Below are 26,277 nucleotides of genomic sequence, written 5' to 3' on the forward strand. Positions count from 1 at the left end.
GCTCATTGGCTGAGATCACGGCGCTCCTTTAGTAACCTCGACAAAACTAAATAGCGCCGTACTCCAAAAACACAAACATATTTCTCTGTTAAAAAATACAATTGAATTTCATTTTAGAGATTGCTTTAATATTGCATAATTGTTTAAGATTGGGAAAAATATTGTGGGTCCAAACTTAAAATGTTTCGTGTAGAAAACTAAACGAATATATGTTCCTACTAATTGTGGCAAAGTTCATTGCGATCAAAACAATTATTAACACAATAACCTTGGTTAATTACCATTAATTAATCCCGTCATGAATTTGGGAAAACGTTTTATATATTGCAGGGCTTTAAAAATGAATAGTTAAAATGTAATCAACAAAATGTATGCAGTATACAGTATTGTAACGTTCGTATTGGTTAACTAATGTATTACATATATTCTTGAATCTTGAATATGATTAAGATGGAGCCGATTTTTTTGTGATTAAGGTGTATACAAAAAATACTGAATTGACTTCATAACAACAGTCTATTCAAGAAAACACAAAGGAGAAACATGTCATGGCCCATACGGAAATTTGTTTTATTTACCTGAGGTGCAGCATTTCATAAAAAAATAAAAATAAACTATTTCAAAGAAAATACAGATAGCCAGACAGACAGACAGACATACAGACAGCCAGCCAGACAGACAGACACATCACTGTGCAGGAACACCATTTCTAAAATCATAGAATCAATCTTATGAATAAATGACGGATTTAGATAACAATGAATATTCTACGTAATTATGTATGTATTTATAATACAAACCGGTATGAAAAAACACCAGTTAGCAACAAATAAAATGACTTTATTTGGTCTGATGCCTTCAATGTTATGGTACATTACAATACTTTCTGGCAAAGTCAAACGCCAAGCAGAGTTAGCTTGGAACCCACTAGCACAAAATAGCTTTCGTGTTGCGTTTAGAGGTTCATTAGGGCAAATGGGAAGTTTAGTAATCGATTTGGAATACATCGCTGAATGGTTCATTGTTGCTATACGTCACAGTTTCGCCATTCCAAATTATCTTGTTGCCGCGGAATGTACAAGTTAGCATCAAGATAAACCGTTGAAAGAAGCGGCGTTGGAGTCACTTTATCTTACCCAGCAACACCGAGCAACTCGCCGGACTCCATTTTTCCTCCAAAGCCGAGCTGCGTCTCACGTGTCCTGGGCTGTCTCCTCTCACATGACCGGAGTGTTTGTTCCCGTGATCAAGCACTTCCATCTCCATCCGTGGCATTGAAGTTTCCTTTTTTTTTTTTTTTTTTCTCGACACTGATGGATATGCTCGAACAGAGTCTGGACAACGCCAGGTAAAGCTGTGTCACAAAAATGGCTAACACCCACAAGCTAAGCACAACATGCTAATAATCTTTTCCAGAGTTAAGAAGAAGGCGTTACTTTAGAAAGCGGATATTTTAGCTTTTTACATTTTGTTTTTGAGAAAACTTAGTTGCACTGTGAGGCAAATAGACGAGTATTCATAACATAAACAGGGCGTTTATTGGAAATAAATGAATTAAAACCCGGCTAGCAAAGTTAGCTTTGGCTAGCTTTTAAAATGAAACTAGTCAGGTTGCAAGTATTCATGTTGTGAATTTATTTGATCTGGAATCTCAGAAGATAGCTCCTAAAGTTGCATTTAGAATTATGATGTGAATTCCCCTTAAATTAAGGTTTCTTTGGGCTGACAAGTCAAAGTGACATGTGTTATGTTTTCATCCGCAGCCAAGATAAACAAGACGAGGAGGTGCAAGCATCTGACGGTAAAATGAATACACTTCTTACACGACTTGCAACAATGCACAAACGTGTTCGTTTCACCCGATTTTGCATCCTCAGCCACTCAAGCTCATGACCTATTTAATAATTCATTTCTCACTTTTCTTGATTGTCAGAAAAAGTAATTCTCTGCATTTTCCTAAGCAAACGGTTTGCAGCAATATGTTTTACCTGGTACTGTGAGTGTTAAAAGTTTCAGATTAACCCAGTGAGGGGACCTTGCTTTGTAATATGATTTGTAACGATTTAATTACTACCAGGCCAATTGAAATAAATGAGTTTTGCCCCCATTTATTTTTATTTTCACTTCGTAGGCAGAAGTTCAGTGTGACTTCTCCAACTGTTGACAAAGGCCGTTTTGACCTTAGTGTTTCTTTTCCTGTGTATATTTGTTTCTGGTGTACTGTTGTAAGAAAACAAACCAACTGAAATATCCTTCCCTCAGACGGAACTGGGGACGAGCAGACGGCTGTCACCATACAGGAGGCCACGGCATTTGGTGATCACAACATCCAATACCAATTCCGCACTGACGGGGGACAGGTGAGACTGGACAAGATGACTAGAAAAAATCAATTTCTGGGTCATAATCAATTTCTGGGTCATGAATGCATACTAACTTCACAGGTATTTTGAAGTAGTCTTAAAGGTTTTTCTAATTTGAATCAAACAAAAATAATTATAAAGGTGCTACTTAAAAAATGATTGAGTGCATCTTCAGCAGTTATTGAAATTTTTTTGGTGCTGTCTCTGTGGCGTGATTAAGGTTGCAATTATATGTCATGTGATTTTTATCCCCACTGCCATGTTCTCAAGAAACAAAGTTTTATTTCTCCTTGCTGTCCCATGACTGATTTATGTTCAACCATGAAAGAATTTTTTTTCTACATTTTATTTTACAACCTCATTCCAAAATTAAATGAAACATGCGGAATAAATGTTTGTTTTTTGTGTTGGACGAGGCTCTACCTTTTAAAGCCACACACACTCAAAGTCACAGTTATTATAGTGGAGATTGTTTTTATTTTTTTTGTAACGGTTTCAAAGCTTTTTTGGCATCAGGAGATATTAGGCACAGAATTGGGGAAAAAACACAAACATAATGAGAACCAAGTTGACAGTTATTCAAATAATTCACATATTTATGGGTAAAAGCCCTCCATAATTTTAGTGGAGATGAATTTATTCTGGAACATGAGTGTGGCATTTAATACCCGTTCATCCATGCGTGATTTGTTTTGGCGTAAACAGAGGGTGACCGAGAGTGAGAGCGTGAGCAACATCATGTGATTTCGGGTCGGGACGGGATTGGCACGAGGCTGCTGTCACATGTCAGTCAGGGGAAGGAGCGAGTCACATGATACGGGGCTACAAATTGGGTTTCTCTTGGAACAAGAAGACTATTTTCTCATTTGGCAAAATCCAGTCTGAAGCATTTTGTGTGGGACCTTGTGGGATATGATCAACAAATCTACCAGCCAAGTACGCACACTGTAGAAACAAAACATCATTTTATTTTTATTTTGTAATATTTTTTTTTTCCCCCCTTCATCCTTACAGGTGACGTACCGCGTGGTCCAGGTCACTGACCAGAACCTTGAGGGACGGGACGACGCTGGCGAAGCGGTGAGCGTTGTCTCTGCAGCGGCCTTCAGCGGCGCTCCACAGGCGATTGCTCAGGTACCAACCCTTGATTAGCATGAAATTATGCACATTCTTTTTGTTTTAGCTGTCACAACAAGTCTTCAAACATGCTGTGCTTATTCAGTTTTACTTTTGCAACTTACCTTAAGTTGGATGTGAGAAGTGTCAGTCGAAAAGATGTTCCGTGAGGAAAATAAATGGAAGGAAGATGGAATGCTGCCGTCGTCAATCACTTTTCTGCCACGCAAACTCACAAACATAAAATTCTGTAGTTTATTGGGGCTTTTCTATTGAGGATTCATTGTTGTTGTAGTGGCGTCGTTTGGCCTTTAGGGGGCGTTAGTCACCTGCGTTTCGACAGCATATAAATCAATTAGCAGATTAATTCATGAAATAAATCAAAAAATATTTAAACTAACCATTTTAGAGAAAAAATTCACAGGCCTCTTGATCAATTCTTGGCCCAAAAACTTGACCCACCCTTGGTCTAACGAACATTTTGTCTATGCAGATGCTTACTTTTGATTGGTATTAATTTAGCAATATTTTTATTATTGTGGCTATTGCGGCCTACAACTGCACTGCATTTTTCGGAGAAGCATTTGTTAAATTACAAATTCATACAGTCTACCATTTAAAACAGAGCGATTGGTCAAGGCAACCTATGTTGTGTTTAAGCGCTCATTAGATTGCGATTGGCTGGCAACCGGTTCAGGGTGTCCCCCCCGCCTACTGCCCGATGACTGCTGGGATAGGCCCGCGACCCTGGTGGGGACAAGCGGTATAGAAAATGGATGGATGGATAGATTGTGGAGGTGTACGTAAGGATGTGGCGAGAGGCATTTTAATTTGAAGTGCTCTACCTTTCAGCATTCATATGAGGAAGAACTTAATGAGAAAATGGATTCCCGGTGACCTTGAATGCACAACCTCACCACCTCACCTGCCACTTTAATGAACATACCTACATGTGTAATTAAGGCCCTCTTGGAATTGCTGTTTATTTTATGACTAAATGATCGGCCTCTTTGGGTCACACACTCGTAAACTCGACAGTTCTCGCAACAGCGGTTTCACCCATCGACGTACATAAAAATGTTCATCATGGCAGGATGCACAAGAATGACTGAAGAATCCTTGTAACTTTTAAAATGGGGTCAGTTTGACCTGCCACGTAACAGGATTGTTAAAGACTTGTCAAGCTAGCAAAGCGGCACGAAGGGTAAAACATTTGTCGAGGATAAAGTTTGCTTAGCAGAAGAAAAAAAAAGTAATTAACTTTTGGGTTTTAACCAGATTTCTTTGACAGGAACAGTGCTTATTTTTATCTTACCACACTTTCTTTTTTCCCACTTTATTACGGCTGTCAAATAGCACTTTGCTATGTGTGGGATGGGGAGGGTGGGTGTCTGGGGGGGGTCTCGCTCAGCTGAGACTCGTGTTTGGTCTGACAAGAGAGCGAGGCGGGCTTTTTACCTGCTGCCCGCTCACGCTTCTCTCATCCTCCGTCCATCTCTTTTATCTGTCAAAGGCAGTGATTCACAACCCTTTCAGTAATGGAGGAAGCCCGGCGGGGGAGTCGGCAGGCGGGGAAGCGCGTTTCGCCTACTTTCCCGCAGCGGCTGTGAGTGACGGCGCCGTGTCTGTGCAGGCCGCCGCCGCCGACCCTACGCTTACACAGGCGGGAGGTGAGTGGGTGGGGTCTCACGCTCAATTTGAGCATGCGCACGATGCGAATCCACTCTTGGTTTTAGTCCAAATTACTTTTTACTGTGATAAGCACCTGTTTAAACTATTAGCTAATTTTTTCCATTTTATTTTTTGTTTTTGCCACATGTTATGAATATACATAGACAATGTAAAATCAGAATAAGTCACTCTGATGTGTGCGTGCGTTTTGAGCTACTTAACACACAATTCCTTCAGTGTGATAGGATTGTTGAGTGACAGTTAATAAATTCCATCTGTCATATAAAGTACATAACTAATTGCATTACACACACATAGCATTGGTCATAAATATGACAGACCGCAAAGCTTACGGGTAAATAATGTATGAAATGCGATTAAATCACCTTCTATGTTGTGTGTTTATGGGTCAGTGTGACCCACTGTATACTTAACAAGCACAGCAAACAGGTAAGCTTTATAAAAAAAAAAAAAAAAAGCGAGAACGTGTCAAAGAAATAAAATCAATTAGTACGATCTCCCAACAAGATTATAAATGCTTAATTCACCACACACGCAACAATTCGCTCCCGCTTTTTTCCAAGTCCCAGATTACGAGGGGGCACTGCCGATCACGTGATTGATTACTTAGCGTCTCATGAATCACGCAGGTCGCTCAGTCCATCACTAAATGACATTACACAACATTTGTAATGTGGTGTCATTTTGCAAATGAAAGGTCCCCATTTCCGTTTTGAAAAAGAAAATCTTAAATTTTAATGTCGTTAAGCCCCCAGTTGCTTCTGTCTTTGAGCTCATTGGGCTGATTTATGACACTTGGGCACAAGCTGTACATTGTCTGTCTGATTTATATTTTTCGCTAGCGTGCGGCACGCACAAGCACGTTGAGAGAACAAATGAAAAGTGAGTAACGGCGCCAAGCGCGCCACGTGAATGGATGGGCCTCATTTGTCACAATTGGCGCCACGAGTCATGTGAGAAGCTGGCTGATGTGTCATACTTAGCGACGAACTGTTGCTCAATTGACGACAGGTTCCCACTTGTTGTTTTTAAAAAAAAAATAAAACTCCTATTTCCCTCCTCAACTTTTCTCAACAAAATTACTGAGTGAAACATATTTGGACAAATGGACACAATTTATAATGTGTGATGACATGATGTGAGGAGTGCCAATATGCTTATGGGGAAAAAAAGTTAACAAACAAAAATACAGATTTAAAGCTAAATGCCTTCCTTTCCACAGGCAGTTCTACGTGAGTGATGACCCCTCCTGATGTCATTCAGACAGGCGCCCACACGAAACATTGCACCGCGCACGCAACCCTTCCCAGCGGTGACGTAGCCAGCCCATCACAAAAAATCAAATGAATCACTCATCTGGATTTTCACTGAGGTCCAAGAGACAAATTTCCTTTACTTGTTGTTTGTTTTTCACTATTTTGAATTTACAACAGAACAAATGATACAACAGTGCATGCACAGATGCCCCTAGAATTGCGCTTAAAAAGAATCCTAATTGTCATCTAAAGATTTATTTATATTTTGGCAAAACAACCAGAGTTGTGTCATTTGAAGCATGCAGTGTGAATCCAGTCTAGTCCATTTTGCTTGCTTTATTGTCATTTTTTTTTATATCGATTGCAACAAAGGCCTCACTCCAAATATAACACATAAAGATGAATGATGCTTATATTACAAGGCTGGGGATCAAAAAACGGCAGATACATTTAAGGAGCATAACCAGTTTTCAGTTTTACTGCGCTCCATACTAATTCTTACTTTTTCGACTTTAGTAGTTTTAACAGGTATGAACGGCAGCCAATCTATCGGACGTACAAAATACATATTTTGTGCCCCGCTGAAATGAAATTAGCTGAAGCTTTCTCTCGTCAAGGCAAAGCTGCAACGAGCACATGACCAGTTGTCAATTGAGTTACATCAATATTCCCCGTTGTAAACGTCCTGTTGTTTGGACACTAAATCCGCATTGTTGTGTCGGTCAAGCCGCATGACAAACAGGAGACGCACCATACATTCTTTTTTTTTAATGGCTGTCTTGTTATTGTTTACATAAATCTTCCCACCATGAGCGTTTTTGTTTTTATGTTTGAGTGTGAACTAATCAACAGTGACATGCTCGTTTGCTAAAGTGAAGTAAAAACCTCCCCAGCCCTAATGTGCCGTCCGCGAAAATGAAAACGAGACGCTGCGGCACGAAGGTTTTAAACTGGTGAGGAATGCTTTCCACTTCCTCTCCTTCTCTCTTCCTCCTTTTTTTCCCATCACCGGCATCACAGCACATCCTGTTGCAGCAAATGAATAATCACATTAGATCCCGAGCAGAGAGAAGCCTCCTCCTCTCCCTCCTCCGCTCCAATCCCGGGTGATGCTCCTCGCCTTTGATGTGCGAGAGGCAGACTAGCGCTCCCTCAGCGCGACCTCATCCATTGTTGTTAGCGGCAACTCGCTCCGCGTCAGGAATTAGAAATTAGGTTGCCGCGCTGCGTCTGCAAACATCTCCAGACTCGCCGCACTCTCATCTCGCATGTGTCCACGCTGGCTGCTTTATTTGTGCAGATAGCAAAAATGATGTACACTTTATTGGGTGCACAGGCTGATGAGAGTCCGTTCAAAGCCTCATTCACATTGAGATTCTCAAAAATTGCAGCGTGAGAGCAACTTTTCGAAACTTATGTTTCTCTCAAATATATTGTATTTTTAGAGTAGCATCTTGTCATTACAACATGACATGCTAACAAAATCAATCCCATATTACAAAAAATCCAGCGTAGAAAAAAAACGTAGATACTTACTTGGCGCTGTGTGAAAGCGGCCACAAACACGGACGGCACTGTCCCGCTTCGCTGCATTTGCCTGAAAGGCACAGGTCGATAAATCCCAGCTACTTTTTTTAAAAATGAGTAAGACAGTTTGTGGTCCCGTTTAAGAAAATAGGTCATTAATATTTATACGCAATGGTGTTACCAGACCCTTTGCTGCCGCTGGAAATGGTTCCACTGCCGTGTCTTAATTAATGGCGTACCTGAGGGAAGACGCCCAGACGAGAGACGCTTGTCTCATTAGCCGGCAGCTCCGGACGCCACCCGACGTTTTACTGCGCCGTAAAACGGTAACATGCTCCCCCTGCGAGCCGCACTTGGGAAACGAAGAATGTTGTTGGAGCTCCAGGCAGACATTTAGGACAGCGTGAAGCAAGCCCAGTCTAGGCTCCTGGCATTAGAAAAGACATTGTCCATGATAACAGCCCAGAACAGTCGGTAATAGTCCCGGGTATGAGGTGAATGCAAGGAGAGATGGGAGATATTGCGCTGTGTGAAAAACATGTGTGTGTGTGTTTTGTTTCTCTGAAGGAAAATGGACGGTCCGCGAACGCCACGAGATGAAAGGAGGAGAGCGCAACATAATGAAGGTGGGTAATTAGCTGTGATTGCGGCCTTTTCACTTGCCTGACAGGGCGACACAATACACGCTCTGTCTTGAAATGGATGTGAATTCACAACTGTTCTCAACGTGGCCTCTAGAGGCTGCTGTGGAGCTGCCACAGCCCGGCAACCCAAGGAAAAATGACTGCTTCCTGATTATTATTATTTTTTTTTTAGTTGAAAGGCGGCGGAGGGACAAAATCAACAACTGGATTGTGACACTGTCTAAAATCATCCCTGACTGCAACATGGACAGCACCAAAACCGGAGCGGTAAGTTGTCTTGTCTCATTTGTTCAATGGCCACTTTCCCACTGAGAAACATATTGTTGAAACCACACATAAAGAAAGCTTCAATGTCAAACTGTGAACAGCAGGATGAAGAGGATTGACTGTACAATTGTAATTGGACCAGGAAGTCTATTAAAAGGGAACAAAGCGCCATACTTGTCTTTGCAAGAAGACATTGTATGTGCCCCCACTACTCTAAACATGATATTCTGATTAATAATATTGTTTCTGGAATAAGAGGATTGCCATTTTGGCTAATACCGCCCTCTGCTGGCGACTGTAATTACCAACAAACTGTCCTCACAGTTGGACATGCTCATTCAAATGTTTAGAAAGTCAAATTAAGGTCACCTGTAAAAGTTTTTATGCATTCAGAAATTTCACCAGAAAGTCCACTATCCCTAATTTTTAGTGACGAGTGTATATTGAAAAATTGACTTTTTATTAGTAAATAAGTTGGGTCTGTATCGTGCCTCCCCACCCATCAAGTGTGAAATTAAAAAAATTAAGGTTAAGTTAGTCAGTGATGGCTTTGCGCAGGCAAAAAAAAAAGTTGCAATTGCCAATATTTTGTCCTTCCAGAGCAAAGGAGGCATCCTGTCCAAAGCGTGCGACTACATCCGCGAGCTACGGCAGGGCAACCAGCGGTTGCAGGATAGCCTGAAGGAGGTGGAGAGAATCCAAGTGGACAACGAGCTGTGCAGGCAGCAGGTAGGCCAACGGGAAGATTTTTTCCAAACTACTTCCAAAACAACAGCAACATTTAAAAAAAATAGATATACTAATGCTGGTAACAGCACAATTTAAATCGAAATGAATTCCTTAATAGATCAACTAATTTTTTTTTTACGCGACTAAAAAATCATCCATTAACTAATTGTTATAGGTAAAAAGAAAAGTGTCTTCCTGATTGCATTTTCCCAGAAGATATATTCATAAAACCTCGCCTTTCCATGGTTATTTGCACAACAGGTTTAATTAAAAAAAAAACATTTTGAATGCCTCTCAATATGGATTCAGCATCGGAAAACAGTTAAAGTTCTTTAGCATGGGTGTGTAGATGAAACCGGTTTAATAGACACGTTTGCCTCAGCGGCCTCTATCAAGCCTGACTCCGCCGAGGGTAAAATCCAGCAGCTCCCCGGCGTGCGTCTTCACGTCTTCTCAGAGTGGATCCCAGAGTGCTTTCAGCAGTTGGCGCCTCATTCGCAACCTTCCCAACGATCAAAGCGCTCGCTGCTACCTGAATGAGCCCGCAGGAGTAAAAACAGACAGTCAACTTGCATGCTGATCTCCTCCCTTAGTATTGAGTAGGAACGTACCCGCTAACCCCCCCCCGCCACCCCCCCCCCCCGTAGAAAGCTTAACGTGATCTCGTGGACTCCTCCTCACCCGAAGGAGAGTTGGCACCCAGCGGAGTTGACGCACCGTATCATTCAATAATCCTGTTGGTTATGGTCTTGACTTTTGTGGCCCGCTGTGTTCTAATCTCGGTTTACGTCATTGGACTAAGGTATCCCGACGCAGATAGAATGAAATGTGAAAAATGATTCATCTTTAATCCCCTCTTTTTGAAAAATATGTTCTTTTGTTCAAACGGGTTATTGTGAGCATGCAGTTTTCCAGTTAGCAAACTAGTTGTTTAAGAAAAGATGCCAAGTGGGCGCGCTTCAAGCTATCTATTGCCCAAATTGATTTAAAAAAAAAAAAAGCACCACGACATAGATGCTAATTATCATTAGCATTGAGCTAGTGGGGCAGCTGTTTTGAATACACAAGGGGTATTTCTCTTTTCCCAAGATTCATGTTCCGTAACCTTGCGCTAGTGGGGTGCACGAGATTGGATGAAGGGGCTCTTAACGGAATCCTCCCTTCTTCTTCTTCGTCTTCTTCTTCTGTCTTTTCGGTCAAGATCGAGGAACTGAAGAACGAGAACGCCTTGCTGAGAGCGCAGCTCCAGCAACATGGCATCGAGATGGTGGGGGAGACATCTCCGCAGTAGCGACAAAGGAGCCGCCACCGCCGAACCATTTCGGAAAATGAACCAAGGACTTGTGAAGGATCATGCGTAGCAAACTCGCCGACGCTACCCTCTTCACAGCCTCACTGAGGTCGCTCTTTGGGCGTCGAGGCATCAACACTGAACTCCGCCTCACTCAAGGACGGTGACATTTAATTTCATGAAGTCTGCCCCCCCCCCACGGCTCCCCAACTTACCCGGATGGTCATTATCGTTACGTTGGACTATTAATTGACGCTTTCTGTCTTCTTTATTAATGTCCTTCTTTAGCTGCTTTAACTTATTAGTGTGCTAGCTGACAGGTTGTGGAATGGAGTGCAGTTACAGAGGCGAGACCCCGAAAGAGTCAACAATCAATTACGTGCCAGCTTTGACACAATATTATTGTTTTGGGGGGGAGGACATCCGATGTGCAATTGTGACGTTTGATCAAGAGCGGGGAGAGAATACTTGAAATGTTGGGCATTTTGCAGACGAATCCCACCGTGGATGACACGCTTGGAAATGCGACGTAAGCATAGGAAGTGCGGGAGGGACCTGCAGCGCCCCGTCCCTCCGCCTACCAGGGGGAGTGCACCTCAAAAGAAAAGCAAACCATCTCTCCTTCACTCAGACGTTATCCGATTTATTTTTCCCTTACATCTGTGGCAGCATGTCAATCAGTTTTTCTTAAAACATCTTCACTGATCTTTTCTCATCACGCTGTCAGCCGCTTGATCCAACGTCGGAATCATGGAGGCTTTCTGCTGCAGCAGAATGTGAAGTTGAGGTGAATAATGCAAATGCTATACAGACATTCGCTAATTTGCTAATCATGAAAAGGTCATATTGTGGCGGATTCCAGCCCCCCCGCCGCCTCCTCTCTTTCGCTCCCCTCAAATCTTCTTTTAAAATGGCAAAATGAAGAAGACAAACTTCCACAGAGCCAATCCGACCCTCTGTGTAGCCGATTCACTGTCTCTCAGGTTAGATTATAAAGCTGCTTTTCTATCTACAAATGGTTTAAAATAAACTAGCTATTATCCTCCACATTGATTGGTTGTCACTTAGCCCCGCCCCCTAGGTGTGATGGTCTCCAGGTTGCGTTCATTGTTTGGAGTTTGGAAGTCAAAAGTAACCCAGATAAATGCAGGCTCTGGATAAAGCTATGTATATACTCAGCATAGCCATTTTGTATCGTTTCAGAATGTACTGGCACACTACTCCGAAGTGGATGTTGTGGGTTATTCTTGCTCCCTTTCCGAAGTCTTAAATGTACCAAGATAAACCTGTACTGCTCCCCTCGTAGCCATTTACATTTCCCAGATAACGTGACGCACACCGAGGTAAGGAATGTACTGTATTTGTATTAGGGCCAGGCCAATTTAATCCGCAGAAATGGTCTCTTTTACTGTCAAGAAAATTGACAAAATTTGACAGTTTTGTTATTTATTACACTAACACATTATGGCTGGTTATCAGTTCTGGCAAATACCAAAATCAGTATCGGCTTATGAAAAACTATATTGGTCTGGCCCTTTATGTTATTGATAAGATATTCGAATTCATTTTTAGCTTGTTAACCGAAATGCTAAGCTAACAAGGCTAGCTAGATACAATATTATGCAGTTGATTCCGCCTCCTGCTCATTGTTGCTAGGCAGAATTTGAGGGGCACCGCCAAAGAACTGGAAGAGGCAACAAAGGGCACGCAGTCAGGTATACTTTAAGGTTTTTATGTACCATTATTAAAGTATGAAACAGTTTTTTATATTACCTAATGGTAAGGTCCCAAAAATTGGATCCTGTCATTCTGTTACATTTTTTTGGGACAGAACATATTTTGGCACACTTCAGTTGTGTACCAAAATGATTTAAGAATACCCTAATCTGCTAATATCCTCCACTACTTTTGGGTTTTTTAAATTCTCCTCATTAGGCAATTTACGGGAACTTTTGCATGGTGCAAACAATGCGGAATTTCCACAGTGAAGAAGTCCAAGTGATGCAATAAGTGTCTCCTTTAATCTTGCTGGGAATTCCTGTCATATGTACTTCCTATTTTCTCCACATTGTCCCCTGCAGACCGAAAGCTGTCATTGTTTTACCCCCCCCCCCCAACATATTGTGTTTATGTTTATTTTCTTTCCACATATTGACCTCCTTTGGCCCATTTTGGGGGTGGTGCAAAGTCACAGAGGAGACGGTTTGTCGGGGTAAAAACGGCGGGTGTTTGCGCAACAGACGGGTGCAACGGCCTCCACCAAAAGGAACATGGCGGCGGCGCCTCCTGAGGTGAGTCTGTCCGCCACCATGGTGCCTGGCTTTGTTTGGCCGCAAGATCCCCCCTGCTGATAGGCCCACGGCCAGACAACCACGGGTCCAAATGTACAGTATATCCCAGCAGACACTTCATTAGGAACACCAAAGCTCAAGTTGCTAGTGGGAGGTGTTGCTAATATTTTCACAATGTCATATCACCAAATCAAGTAGCTAAAAGTACATTATTGGTATAGTAAGTGTCTTTTACCTTAATTCAATCCGATTTTTAAAAATGCAACCCTAGTGGATTAGAGAAGTTGATTTGTCGACTAATCAGTAACCTGTAGTATTTCTGCCCCCTAGTGGAAGAGCATTTAATTGTTCTGCCTTTCTCTATTATACAGGGGTGTCAAACTCGTTTTTGTCACGGGCCGCATCGTCGTCATAGTTTCCTTTGAAGGGCCATTATGACCGTCAACAAATTGATGCAAAATTTTGAAACCGGAGACTAGTAAAAACTATTTTTAAAAGATCAAAGGCAACAAAAATTGCTAGTAATATCTGTATTTTTTAAAAGTGAAGACTATTTGTAACTTTAATATTGACACATGAAGTTGATGGACAATTTGTCTTCGGGGGCCACATAAAATGATGTGGCGGGCCGTATATCTGCCCCCCCGGGCCTTGAATTTGACACCTATGGAATAGAAGAAACGTACTTTAAAATTCTCAAAAACTTTCTGAAATATTATAAAATGAACTATAACCTTTTACAGGTGAAACTAATTTGACTTTCTCTGAACTTTTTAATGTACTCTCCAACATTTCATTGTTCCACTGTAAACGTGGTAGTCTGACATCATCATACTTGTAAATTGACAAAAAGCACGGGACACCGTGTCTTGGTGGAGAAAGCTCACAAAAACACGTATTGTCGCACGATGGCGTCGGGAGGCCCCATTGGCGCTTTGTTGACTGTGACGCAACTACGGCCACCGAGGTTATCAGTAAGCGAGACAGACCGGCGCATGGTCGCTACCGGCACTTGGTTGCCGCTGCCACCGTTGCTAATTGAGTCACCCTGGGCAATTTCTGAGCTCTTTTAAGGTGGGATGAAAATTCAAACGGCCGTCGATTCTATCTGCACTTTATCTTTATCCCGCCTCGCCTGCCGACCACTGCACGCCGCCTCCACCATTTTTGTTATTTCACTTCCACAGTTATTGATTCTGACGTTTATTTCGCTCGCAGGTTAATTAACCATCGGTTGTTTATCGCTCTCCCGCCGATAAGAGGAAATAAAATAATCCTTTTTGATTTGTTTGCGCCACAATCTGCCTTATTATGCTTATCTTCTGCCATAGTCTCAAGGCTGTTTTATGAAGCTATGAATAATGAATCTCGTGTCATTAATAATAAAAACAACAAACACACCAAAGAACCAAAAAGATTGAACAAACTCGGCAGAAATATCTCAAATTAAAATCTACGTAGGTTTCTTGACCGTATTCTGAAGGTCATGAATATGTTAACAAACCACCAACTAAAATGATTACAAAATATCATGAACCCTTTGGAATGTGCTACATTTTGTGGTAATGTGTTTTCAAAATACTGTCGGAAACGTATTATTCTACACTGTGTTTTACAAGTCATCAATACAATAAAGAAAACAATAAATAAGCATTGACCATGCAGGAATTTCTAGAAATTGACTGGTAACGGGGCAGCATAATACAAGCGTACATATATACAAAAAGCTCTCAACTCTTCATGAAGCTGCAGTAATATTAGAAATATTAGTCAGTCTTGTCACTGAGGATAAAGAATATTTACATGTGAACATTTACATATTATCAATCTACATATGTTGCTCCTCCGTTTGTGTTCAAATATGCGTTGCTCAAAGGGTTGTAGCACCGCATGATGGTAACTTCTGAAATGTCCTAATTGGCTGATTTTTAAAAATTACAGATATGTAGAACTATTTCCCATTAATTGATACAAAATAAGAATACATATAAAATAAAAACAAAATAATGAAACTGACCCTGAAGGAATTTATCGCCCTGTCTAATGAGGTTTTTCAAAAAATTAGATAGAAAATAGAAAAGATACTCATCTGTGTCCAACTGGTCTCGAAATATTGTGGGTAAATGAACAAATTAAATTAAATCAACAAATAAAATAAATACAAAAGAATGAAAGCAAGCCTGCAGCAATTTGTGTAATTGACTTGTTATGGCTCTCCAAAAAGATTCTTGACTGTGCTCCACAGGTCAAAAATGCAATAATAAGAACAAGCTAATGAAAGTCATGAATATAATAGTTGATAAATAATGAACACAACACTTTGTCAGTATTTGTGAGTTATGCAATAAAACAGTACAGGGCATGTTCCTTAGATTCGTTCAAAAAAAATAATTCAACTGCTGTCTAACGGATCAACAACAACATTGAGTGCTTTGGCACCCTGCTGGGATTTAATTCCGCTTCTACTGCACTTTTCATTCAAGTATTACGCAAATTGGGGAAGAAGGAATATTCTGAAAAAATGAAGCACAGATTTTTTTCACTTGAGACCTTGTAATTACGTCATTTGAAAAACGCAGCGGTTATCGTGTTGAATTGAGCGGATGCGGCAAATGGCTCCAGAATTCCATGCCATCTGTTGGCTACCGAAATCAGGCTCTCATTGGCTAGCAAATAAGTCACAAGCATAGATCCATTTGACATAGATTGGAACCTCGAATCTCATAACTGCGAGGCAGATGTCCTAAACTTGGGCCCCGTGTCGCAGAGCCAAAGAACAGTAGTTTGCAGAAAACATGACCCCCCCCCCCCCCTCACCAAATTCTTTCAGTTTTTACAGAAACAAAGAGGTTCAAACTTTCCCTTGCTGAGGTTAGATAACGCCTGCCGGGAAAGAGGCCAGGCGGGCCTTCGCAGGGGAAAAGGGGGGGGGGGGTGGTGAAGCAACACCCACCATCAGTAAGCATAAATACCAGACATCATGCGCTCACACGGACAAACTGTGGAAGCAAGGACGTTAGCGAAAGAAAGATCATCACCGGATAGTCGGCGGCGGCGCCACATGCGAGAGACGACCGCTCCACTCTTGACGATTTTCAGCCACATTTAAAACAAGCCCACGTACCTGCTCATCAAAAATGAAGGCAATAAGCATTGCAGTTGCAGTGACACTCGTGCTCGCCTTTATTTGCATCCTGGAGAGCTCTGCGCTCCCCTCCAACCAGGTAAGAAAATCACCTCTTGGCTTTTATTTGTAATTAATTCCCACTATTTTCCATAACAGTAAAGTGAAAATCTCTCTTGGTGGTTTTTAGCTTCTGGATGTTTGATATGTGCCTTCTAAGAGGTGGAGCCTTTACAGTTCCTGTTTTAAAAGTGCATTGTAACTGTGGCTCTTCCCACATGCTAGGTTATCACAATTTGTATGCTGTTAAACCTCATAGAAAACAATTAAATGAAAAGCAATGTGAATCGGAACGTCAAATTGAACAGAATGCTAGCGTTCAACTTTACCGCCCTAGAATTGTATCGCAGTCATTGAGATTCTGCTCATTGAATCTTCTTTTGTTGAGAGATACACACCCCTAATATATATGTATACGTGTTGATGTGTATATGTGTAATCCTACTGAATCGAATCAAATCACTCCGCTTTAAAATGATCGTGTTTATGCTATATTTCAAAATTGATCACTCTATTGCTTGAACGCATATATTTTTTACGGATACAGGTGCAGCAGCAAATGGAGGAGATAGAAGGAGGCGATGGTCCAGTTGCAGGACAACAGGACGTGGCCGACGGGGAGCCTTGGACGCCATATCACGCGCGACTCAAGCGGCAGAGTCACCTGTCGCTGTGCCGCTGGTGCTGCAAATGCTGCCGGTCCTACAAGGGCTGCGGCTTCTGCTGCCAACACTGAAGAAGAGGAAAAAAAACAAGCGGATGGAAGAAAGGAAAAAAGAAAGAAGGCCCCTCGCATCATGATAACAACCAAGACAACCTTAATTTATTACGCTTCCTCACTGAGCTGGTTTCAAATTTTTATTTTACTCGCACATGATTTAGAAGGCGTCGTCAAAAGTGGCACAGTAGTATTTATTTTCATGTTTGTAATAGTTACAACATTTTTGTAAACTTTTTTTTTTTTTAATTCTGAATTAAGGCTGCCATGTTGCCATGTTCATATTTGGTGACGAATAAACACACATTTAAATTGATTTGTTTGTTTCCATTTTTATATGGAACTTTTGATAATGTACAGTTCTATCATATTTATTTTAAATTTCTAAATGTTTTCATTCTTTTTTTTTATTAGTTTGTTCCAAAATAGTTTTTAAAAGACTATTCTCATCTTAATTATAATCTCTAATTCCCTTTGCTAAAATGTTATTCATTTAAACATGTTTTTATTCACCTTTAATTTAAATTAGTTTTTGAAAAAAAATGAGTAAAATTTTACTTATATACGCAATTATTTTTACGCTTTTTTAGCATTATTGTGCAGGCCAGAAATGCACAGTCAGCATATTCAGAGTCAACATTTGTGAATAGGAAAAAACATAAACACATCTTTGTTTGAGGCGTGCACCATGCATGACATAATCTATTCTCCAGCATCGGCATCCATTTTACAACCCATCATGGAGACGTTTAATATTATGCTGCTTCCAGTTATACTCCCATTTTTTTTTCTTACTCCAAGTCATTATTACGTAACCACATTTTACATTGTAATGGAGTGTTCAACCTGACAATCTGTCATAATTATGGGTTTGCACGTGTGAAGGAATGTGTGGATAGCAAAGGAGTGGATGTCGGAAAGTGGTCCCATTGATTGGAGGTAAAGGAACATTTGCATTTAGATGGTCCCTTTTCTTCCTTGTGTGTGTGTGTGTCAATACTGTGGTGGTCTTTCTTAAACATAATGGATCTGTGTGTGTGTATGTGTGGACATGAAGCCAAACAAACCATCACAAAAAAGGGCCATCGTTTTTCTACCGGTGACAAACGACGCCACCCGTCATTCGTTTTAATTAAACAGAGGCAAATGTAACAATTAAGTGGCGCGTCCCTGCCAAGCCACCACGACAAAGGACACACTTGCTGGCCATTCGTCTTTGTCGGAGCGAGAATGCTATTTGTTTTATTTTAACAAAACTGGACACACCGTACCCATTAAAGTCAACGTCAAACTAGTGGTTTCCATGATGAGAATCTCAATAAGTATCCAAGTATCATATCACCAATGTCGATGTAGCAGCTGAGCATGAGGAAAAACATGGCCGCCGGGCAGTTTTCTGACACACTTAAGATTCTGTCACCGTTCAAGAAAAGATAACACGTTCTCCGGGCAATATTCTTCACTAATCTTATTGGGATTTAGGAGGATTTTGCACAAAAAGTCATGTATGGTAACAACAACAAGACAAATGCTTCTGGATTATTGAATGGCAATGATGCCATTGTTTTTTTTTTTTCAATGGTTCATTGTCATTGGTTTATTTTTGAAGGAAATAAAACCATTTCTAGGGCAGCATGGTGGAGCACTTGTTAGCACGGTCGCCTCACAGTTTGGAGGGTGTGGGTTCGATTCCACCTCCAGCCCTCCCTATGTGGATGACGTTTGTGTGTTCTCCCCGTGCCTGCGTGGGTTTTCTCTGGGCACTCCGGTTTCCTCCCGTATCCCAAAAACATGCATGGTAGGCTGATTGAGCACTCCAAAGTGTAAGTGCGGATGGTTGTTTGTCTCTGTGTGCTCTCCGATTGGCTGGCAACCGGTTCAGGGTGTCCCCCGCGTACTGCCCGATGACTGCTGGGATAGGCTCCAGCACGCCCGCAACCCCCATGGGGAAAACCGGCACAGAAAAAATGGAATGGATAAAACCAGTTCTCATTATCTCGAAAATTTCATTATTATAAATAAAAGAAAATACATTTAAGATGAGAAAAAAATTGAAATTGTTTTTTAAATGTAAAATATTCAATTAAAAATAATTACATAAAACAAGAATATTAATGTACATTGTCATCGATTTTATACACTTAAAATAAAAAAGATCAAAATTATTACATGCATTAAAAAAATCATTTAAAATAAAAATAAAACCTCATTGAATAATAATAATAAAAGTTCAATTGATTAATCAGGAGCATGTTGCGTCACATCATGTAACATTGCAGAGGAATAATGACTGCGATCAGCAGCCTCCTTCCTCCCGTCTCCTTTTGTGTATTGGACTGCAACCCCCCCCCCCCCCGATCCTATCAAACAATAAGCACCATGAGCAGAATGCGTAAAGAGGGAGCATCCCGCCATCCATCCCAGAGAGAAGACAATATAAATATATATTTTTATCTTTATATGTGGCTCGGAGCCACCCTGGGGTTGGCAGATAGTTGTCCTACTTGGCACGGAACATCACGGCCTCCCCACTGTGTGTACCGTTTGCATTGCAGCGCCAACACAATCGTAGCGACCACGATTATGTCACCTCACGTCCGGCGTCATTGTACCCATAAGTCGCTTCCTCGTATATACAAACACACACATGTATATATGTATATTTGTGTATATATGTGTATGTATACGTATGTTTATACTTTAAGGGTCCACTGTACCATATTTTCCGGACTATAAGGCGCACCGGACTATAAGGCGCACCTTCAATGAATGGCCCATTTTAAAACTTTGTCCTTATATAAGGCGCACCGGACTATAAGGCGCACCATTAATGCATCATGTCAGATTTTTAATCCAAATCAAATCATTCTCCATTTTATCTTTTTTATTTCAACTTCAGACGCAACAAATTACTTTATAATCACAAAATAATGATCCATAGTCTTTTTGATTCATGATTCATAGCCTTCAGCGGGCCACTTATGATTGATTTCATGACACAATGCTTCGGGACAGTTTAAATTTAGGAATTTGGTCCATATATAAGGCGCACCGGACTATAAGGTGCACGGTCAGCTTTTGAGAAAATTTTAGGTTTTTAGGTGCGCCTTATAGTCCGGAAAATACGGCACATGGAAAAGCTATGTTTCTATTTTTCACCCCAAGCCCTGGGAATAGACAGTTGGATCAATGGACGCCCGACCATAGGCTCATTTATAAGTCACAGATTCGATGACATCAGCAAGAAACAGGCCTCACTCTCTCAGGGAACGAGACGGCAATATCCGTCTTGGCGGTTTGCGATGCCCGGTGCGACCTTACAAATCACCGGTCTACCGGCGCTCGGCTACCCGCGTAACGCGGAGAGAGGCGGCTAATCGGAAGCATCCATTATTGCGGCGCGGGTTTGTTTGGGGCCGGCGGGCGTTGGCGCTGATGGATGCCAATGAAGGCTAAAGGAGAGCGGGAACACATTAAGCACGTCGTTTAGAGCATTATGCTGCTCGTTTCAAATGCGCCTCTGCATGATTTGAGCTCAATCTATATTCCGTGTATATACTAGGTGACACATTGTAGACTCATTTGACTTTGTGGACACGGAGGCACCAAGTATGGTTGAGAAAAATAGGGCGGCAACTGGTCATTGGACGATGGATTCAATGGGAAAAAATGAGCGGAAAATAATCCTAGTGATTTATTTTTCCAATTCCGTCCTAGTCTAAACTATGAATACAGACAATTGTAAGTTTATCTTTGACAATGCACACCGGTTCAAATCCAGGTTGAAGGCACCGGTGCGCCTCATGGTGTAAACAACGGTGTCCAAAATGGAATGTTTGCCCGCAATGATGATGATGATGATGATGATGACTTGCCCAGGCGGGTGTCGGCATTCCAGTGAGGGCCGTTGCGTATGCATAAAAAAAGCACCCTGTTTTTGTTGATTGTGTTTTTGCCAAACAAGCACACAACAGGGGAGTTTTTTCTTGCTGATGCGAGGAAACGGGAGGCGATGATTTGAGCGAAGCCTATGAATATATTTGGGTTTTATGAGTTGATTTACTCCCGGAATATGTTTTACTGCTCTCTGGCGCTTCTCGGGAATGCTTCATTAGGAGAAACCGAATAACATCGGACGTGGATTCAAAACTTCTGTGTGAACTCCTTAGAATCTCTCTTTTGTCCATTTGATATTTGACTACTTTTCATGTCATATTTTTGTATTTATTTTTTTCCTTAATATGTTTGTCTAATAGTTTCATTTATGATCTATTTCTCCAATCTGCCCAACTCATATTTAAAAAAAAACAAATCCTGTATATATTTTGTAATTTTCCTGATAATTGTTTTGTTTTTACATATCCTTGCATCATTCCTGGTATTCTTTCTTATTCAATTCCCAATTTTTCTCTTTCGTTTGCAGCCCTGCCCTGACTCAGCCCTTTTGCGACAACTTGGAAGGATCAATAATCTTGTCTGAACACCCATGGTGACACGGGCGTTCCGCGGGGGGAGCTTTCTCATCAAAAAGTGATCTCGCCAGAAATCTAGAGGTTCCTCGTGTGGCTCCTCTGGGAAGAAAGACAGCAAATTGAAGAAGAGTTATTTATTAGACGCACACATGGTGGGTATTGCCGCCCTGCTGATTCAGCTCACTATGGCAAGACTGCTGAGTATACATCAGTCGATCCCACCGCCCCGAACATCCCTCTGTCACACTTCATGGACATCAAGTCCGTTGCCTAGCAAGCTCCAAAATTGCAATCAAATGACGGATTAGCAACGTGATCTAGTAGGGTTAGAGAAGTTCTTTTTTCATTGGCAGTCCTTGAATTTGGGTGCAAGGAAAGAAGGGAGAAGGGAAGGAAAGAAGAATTGAAAAGATGCTAGAAAAAGTGTCGCTCATTTCAGGTCACTTCACAAATTTGCCAAACTTCCCGAGGCTGAGCTTCACTGTTTTTGTTTACAGATCTGGCGAGTGAGACAATTCCACTTCCTCTCCCTTCATACCTTCTGTGGAGTAACTCTGTAACATTAGAAGGCCACTTATGCGGCCATCTTTGTCAGTCGAGAAATGGATGTGAAATTGGGTGTTTACTTCCTCACCTTGCGCCTGACGTGTTGTTGGTAAGATAAGATCTCTCTCTGGGGAGAAAGACATAAAACACACACTTTTCCTGTTTTATGTCCCCATTTTCCTGGCAGGACAGTAAAAAGGCTTCCAAAAAGCTTGTCGGCCATTATGACCTTTAGCGATTTCTTTTTTCTCCCTGTCGCTTGTAAAAAGAAGACATTTACCAGCGTCTGACATCCAAATAGATAACAAAATCACATTTGATAGAAGCTCTTGGGGCAATCTTCCTCCAGTGCGGTAAGGCCTTGAATGACGCATTCTGGAAAAATAAAGGATTGACCGATCAATCAGTGAATAAACAAATGAGCTAACTAAGGGACTGATTAAGGTCCATTTTGCATAACCTGATTGCTAACTAATCAGTTTAGAAACACTGAACTAATTCAGTAGCAAAAAGCTTGATGCTAATTAGTAATTGCTAATGCTAATTAGTGAACTTAAAACTAACACATGAACGATAGGTTCGCTAACGCTACAGAATGTAGGTTTATTACTAATCCTATTTGCTTACTAATTTACAAACGAACATTTTTTGCAAAGTGACTGAATAAATGTGCATGTAAATTAGCTTGCTAGTTAGCTATTTGGTATTTTATTTAATAAACAGTTGGGTTATGGTAAGATTCAAGGTAAGCTCTATGCACTGGAGAGGTCCAGTTGGCTGAGAGAGAGGTGAACCACAGCAGGGACAGAAGCAGAGGATGTGTGTGTGCAAGACAGATGTCAGCGGGCGGCTACAAAGAGGGCCTGGCTATGATCTGCTCAGTGTGCAGCTTCTCTGATGTCCTGATGTGTTTTTATTTAAGGCAGGAAAGATGTGGGAACAACATCAAGCAACAGGCAACCAAAAGCATGCTGCCCTATGCAAAAACAGCAAGGAGTGTGACTTCTACTGAGGCAGGACAAGCTTAACCACATCAGGCAGACTTGTGGCACCTTGGCTTGCTGCATTTCCATTGGATGCAAACTTTGCATCACTCATTCCCTTACGTTGCGCTTTTGGAATGGGCAACTATCAGACAGGCGATACCATTTTAGTAGATAGTGCTTCTGTGTTCTATTGTGACTTTCTTCCTTTGAATTCTGGGAAGAGATCAGAGAGTTGTGCAGGCACAACCAATACAAACATCCTTTGTGTCCGTGTCAGTCAAGCTTCTTAAAAGCCACAAATGAATGTGAGGCAAGATGAATGTACTCCATTTATGACTCCAGCCGAACTGTGTGCAAAGACAAGCATAAATAACAGCGACTGTTTCTCTTCACTTGTTACTGTGGACGTTTATATTCGTCAACTGGAATCCCAGTTTACTGCCACTGACGTGTATATTATTTGTCCTATTTACAGCAACTATCTATATGTCAACTATGGTTTTCCAACAGGGAGACATGGAGATGGCCTCACCCAGCTTATTTGAGAATTGTGAACTTCACATTCAAATACTCAATTCGGACCAGAACAAAAGAATTGTTGCCTTCCAACATGGTAGCCGTGAGCATGTTATCGGGCACGTGATGTCACAACTTTTAACCTGATGTAAGTTTGAGCTGTGTTTTGTTTCCGCCATGTGTCATTCATGTGCTTTTTCTTCCCTGTTTCAAAGACAAATTCCTACCCGGTGCAGACCAATAACCTAATGTAAGCTAACTAAACTTTAGTGTACTGTCAACAGAACCTTGAGGGACTCCTGCTCTTCTCCCCTCTATCTGACATTGAAGACAGAAAACCTTTTGAATTTGAAATCTTTATTAATCCCACAGTGAGGAAATTTGTTAGCCAGATTCAGAATTATGAAGGTCATCATAGAAGTTGTGTTTTTGTCTTTTATTTTTCTGCCTGCTAATCAGCGATGAGTAATTAATTTGTGCCTATTGACAGATAGAAAAGTTCCGATTGACTTGAAAAGCATAAAAAAATGATTTTTTTAAGAGGAAGAATGGAGCAGAAAAAGATTGAGATAAAGTTGTAATTAGGCCACTCAGACAAAGCATAATTCTTGTAATTGTTCCGGCCTGCCTTTTGTTTTGTGGCTGTGTGAATTAATGAAAGCCTTATCTAGATGTGGCCAGCCCCCAGGAAAGAACCATAAATGTAGAGGACACTTCTAGAAACATGCTGTTTGTTTTTATGTGCTCTTTTTCAAAACCAAGCTAGCATCTTCAATTTGAAACCATCTTGCAAACCTGACCTTGGCTTTAAACCTCAAACACAGATTTGAAACCCTGGCTCAAGACACTAGGCCTGGCTTGAAGCCCAAATTTGAAACCCTAACCCTGTCTAAAATTCCAAAATTTGAAACCCTAACTCTTGTGTAAAACCTTCAATCTAACTTGAAGCCCTGATTTGAAGTCCCTCAAAAAGATTACACTCCCATTGACTATATTTCTTGTCACATTTGAAAGGAGGCGTCAAGTAAAAGCATATTAATAGACAAAATGGACGTGCGGACGGCTTAAGGGCAGGAGAAGGCAAGAGCTTTTGTGGCCCGGCAAAGTGAAGGGCGTGAAATGAAGAGAGCCAGGGGGGGCCCGCTGGAGTGTGTCCCACATGGGAATGAGTGCCACCGGGTCAGCGTACAAGCGGCTAAAAAGAAGAGAGAGACGGTCAAGGCCCATTAGGTCGGGATGGCGCCAGAATGGCGCCTGGCGTCCTCGCTGATGGGAAAATGGAAAGTTTGCAGCGGGCCAACTTCTCCAACACCATCAGGGACTCGTCCGTTATGCCTGCACGGCCAAATATCGAGCAGATTTTATTGCGGATACAGAGCAGCCATTCAATCGTCCTCGCTGTTGGAATTTTCCCAAACATAAAATTTTGGAAAACAATTCAGAAAATCCACAATTTCAAAATTGTAACGTAAATAATTTGTTTCGTCAAGTCATATTTTTTGCAATTTAATCTTAATATTAAATAACTTATTTGAAAATGACATTTTTTGCCAATAAAATTGTTAATTATTAATCAAATTATTACTTTCAAATTGTTTTTTATTCTTTATTCATTATAACCAACAGAGAGTGTTGCCTTTACATCACCACGGCAAATTGTAATTCCAGTTTACACAAATAATGAACACATCCACTTTTTCATTATCATCAGCATGTTTATTCTATCACGTGTTGATGATCATGCACTTTCATCCATTTCCAGACACAGCACGTACAGAAGCAGGTCTCCATCGGGCTACATGCCCGTGGTGCAGATGGAGCCAACGTGGCCCAGAGGCTCAACCTGCCGCGAGGCCGCACGGCAGCAGATGTTTATCTCGGGACTGCAAGGACGACAAAACGATACTGAAGCAAATTCAACAGGTAAGGAAAACAACAACTCTTAATATAAGCCCGGAGTGGCAATATAGATGTGGTGATTTCCCAGTGGGCTGGGCTGCTCTTGCTACTTTTCCTTTTTAACTCTATTATCACCTTCTTCTTGTACAAATGTGTTATTTATTGGCAAGCAAAAATTGACTAGTAACAAACCCTAGCAAAAATAGAGTTTTTTTTACAGAATCTCACATTAGTTCAATAGTCATTCGAAAATTAAAAAAAAAGAAAATCTGTGGCCAAATCTGCATTCTGTTGCAAATTCTTTGGTTTAAGAAAGAGATAAAAGGTGCAACGAGAACTGCAGATCAGACACAGCAGAGGTGGCGGCCTCTATTGTTCAGGCAACACAAGCAATTTTCCCTCTCCCCTTGTCCTCTTTGTGCTTTCCTGACGACAAGCTCGGTCCTGATACGCACTGTATTATTCCCTGCGCACACTTACAAGGTACTGACACGCCGGATTCGCTCCTTTTGTGCCGACAAAGCGACATGATACGCCTCGGTCTCGTAAGAGAAGGTCTCGAACTTCAGCGTTTGACTTTGCCGATGTGGTGTTGCAGAAAAACACTGACAGGGCACTTGACGGTTTTGTTTTGCTTCAATGAATATTCATGTTTTTTTTTCCTGCACCTGCTATAACAACAATTTCAATTTTCTTTCTTGTTTCAACAAATAAGACAATGCTGAATTGTTATTTTTATTTCCGCTCTGTCTTGTGCGTGATGTTAATTTTGGGCTTTAA

General features: G+C 41.3%; 3 protein-coding genes across 5 annotated transcripts in view; all 3 read left to right on the forward strand.

Annotated features, from left to right (window-relative positions):
• Positions 1 to 908: 908 nt before the first annotated feature.
• LOC119136414 (upstream stimulatory factor 2) lies at positions 909 to 11,932 on the forward strand. The gene is given in 13 exon segments (XM_037274850.1): positions 909 to 1,348; positions 1,764 to 1,801; positions 2,263 to 2,360; positions 3,378 to 3,497; positions 4,993 to 5,149; positions 6,394 to 6,443; positions 6,445 to 6,484; positions 7,343 to 7,371; positions 7,373 to 7,380; positions 8,522 to 8,580; positions 8,771 to 8,865; positions 9,466 to 9,594; positions 10,796 to 11,932. Coding segments are annotated over 13 exon segments (948 nt in total). The 5' UTR covers positions 909 to 1,313; the 3' UTR covers positions 10,886 to 11,932.
• Positions 11,933 to 12,049: 117 nt separating this feature from the next.
• iglon5 (IgLON family member 5) overlaps positions 12,050 to 26,277 on the forward strand; it is a 92,022-nt gene continuing 77,794 nt past the window's right edge. Inside the window, exons 1-5 of one of the 3 annotated variants that reach the window (XM_037274845.1) lie at positions 12,050 to 12,228; positions 12,542 to 12,600; positions 21,502 to 21,702; positions 23,593 to 23,746; positions 25,361 to 25,521. In XM_037274845.1, coding sequence (XP_037130740.1) covers positions 25,398 to 25,521 — 124 coding nt within the window. In that variant the 5' untranslated portion in view covers positions 12,050 to 12,228; positions 12,542 to 12,600; positions 21,502 to 21,702; positions 23,593 to 23,746; positions 25,361 to 25,397. Of the gene's footprint in view, positions 12,229 to 12,541; positions 12,601 to 13,022; positions 13,177 to 21,501; positions 21,703 to 23,592; positions 23,747 to 25,360; positions 25,522 to 26,277 lie in introns of those variants that run through there. The other 2 variants (XM_037274846.1, XM_037274847.1) reach the window with 2 other exon arrangements.
• LOC119136413 (hepcidin antimicrobial peptide) lies at positions 16,142 to 17,392 on the forward strand. Its single transcript, XM_037274849.1, has 2 exons — positions 16,142 to 16,400; positions 16,908 to 17,392. The coding sequence occupies exons 1-2, from the start codon at positions 16,314 to 16,316 to the stop codon at positions 17,094 to 17,096; spliced, it is 276 nt and encodes a 91-aa protein (XP_037130744.1). The 5' UTR covers positions 16,142 to 16,313; the 3' UTR covers positions 17,097 to 17,392.

The sequence above is a fragment of the Syngnathus acus genome, chromosome 16, assembly GCF_901709675.1.
Source record: "Syngnathus acus chromosome 16, fSynAcu1.2, whole genome shotgun sequence".
NCBI classification, from domain to species: Eukaryota; Metazoa; Chordata; class Actinopteri; order Syngnathiformes; family Syngnathidae; genus Syngnathus; species Syngnathus acus.

Excerpts from the sequence above, each read along its gene's own strand:
- LOC119136413 (XM_037274849.1), top strand. The coding sequence starts at position 16,314 with ATGAAGGCAATAAGCATTGCAGTTGCAGTGACACTCGTGCTCGCCTTT. Across the intron at positions 16,401-16,907 it reads CTGCGCTCCCCTCCAACCAG|GTGCAGCAGCAAATGGAGGA; the intron begins GTAAGAAAATCA and ends TTACGGATACAG.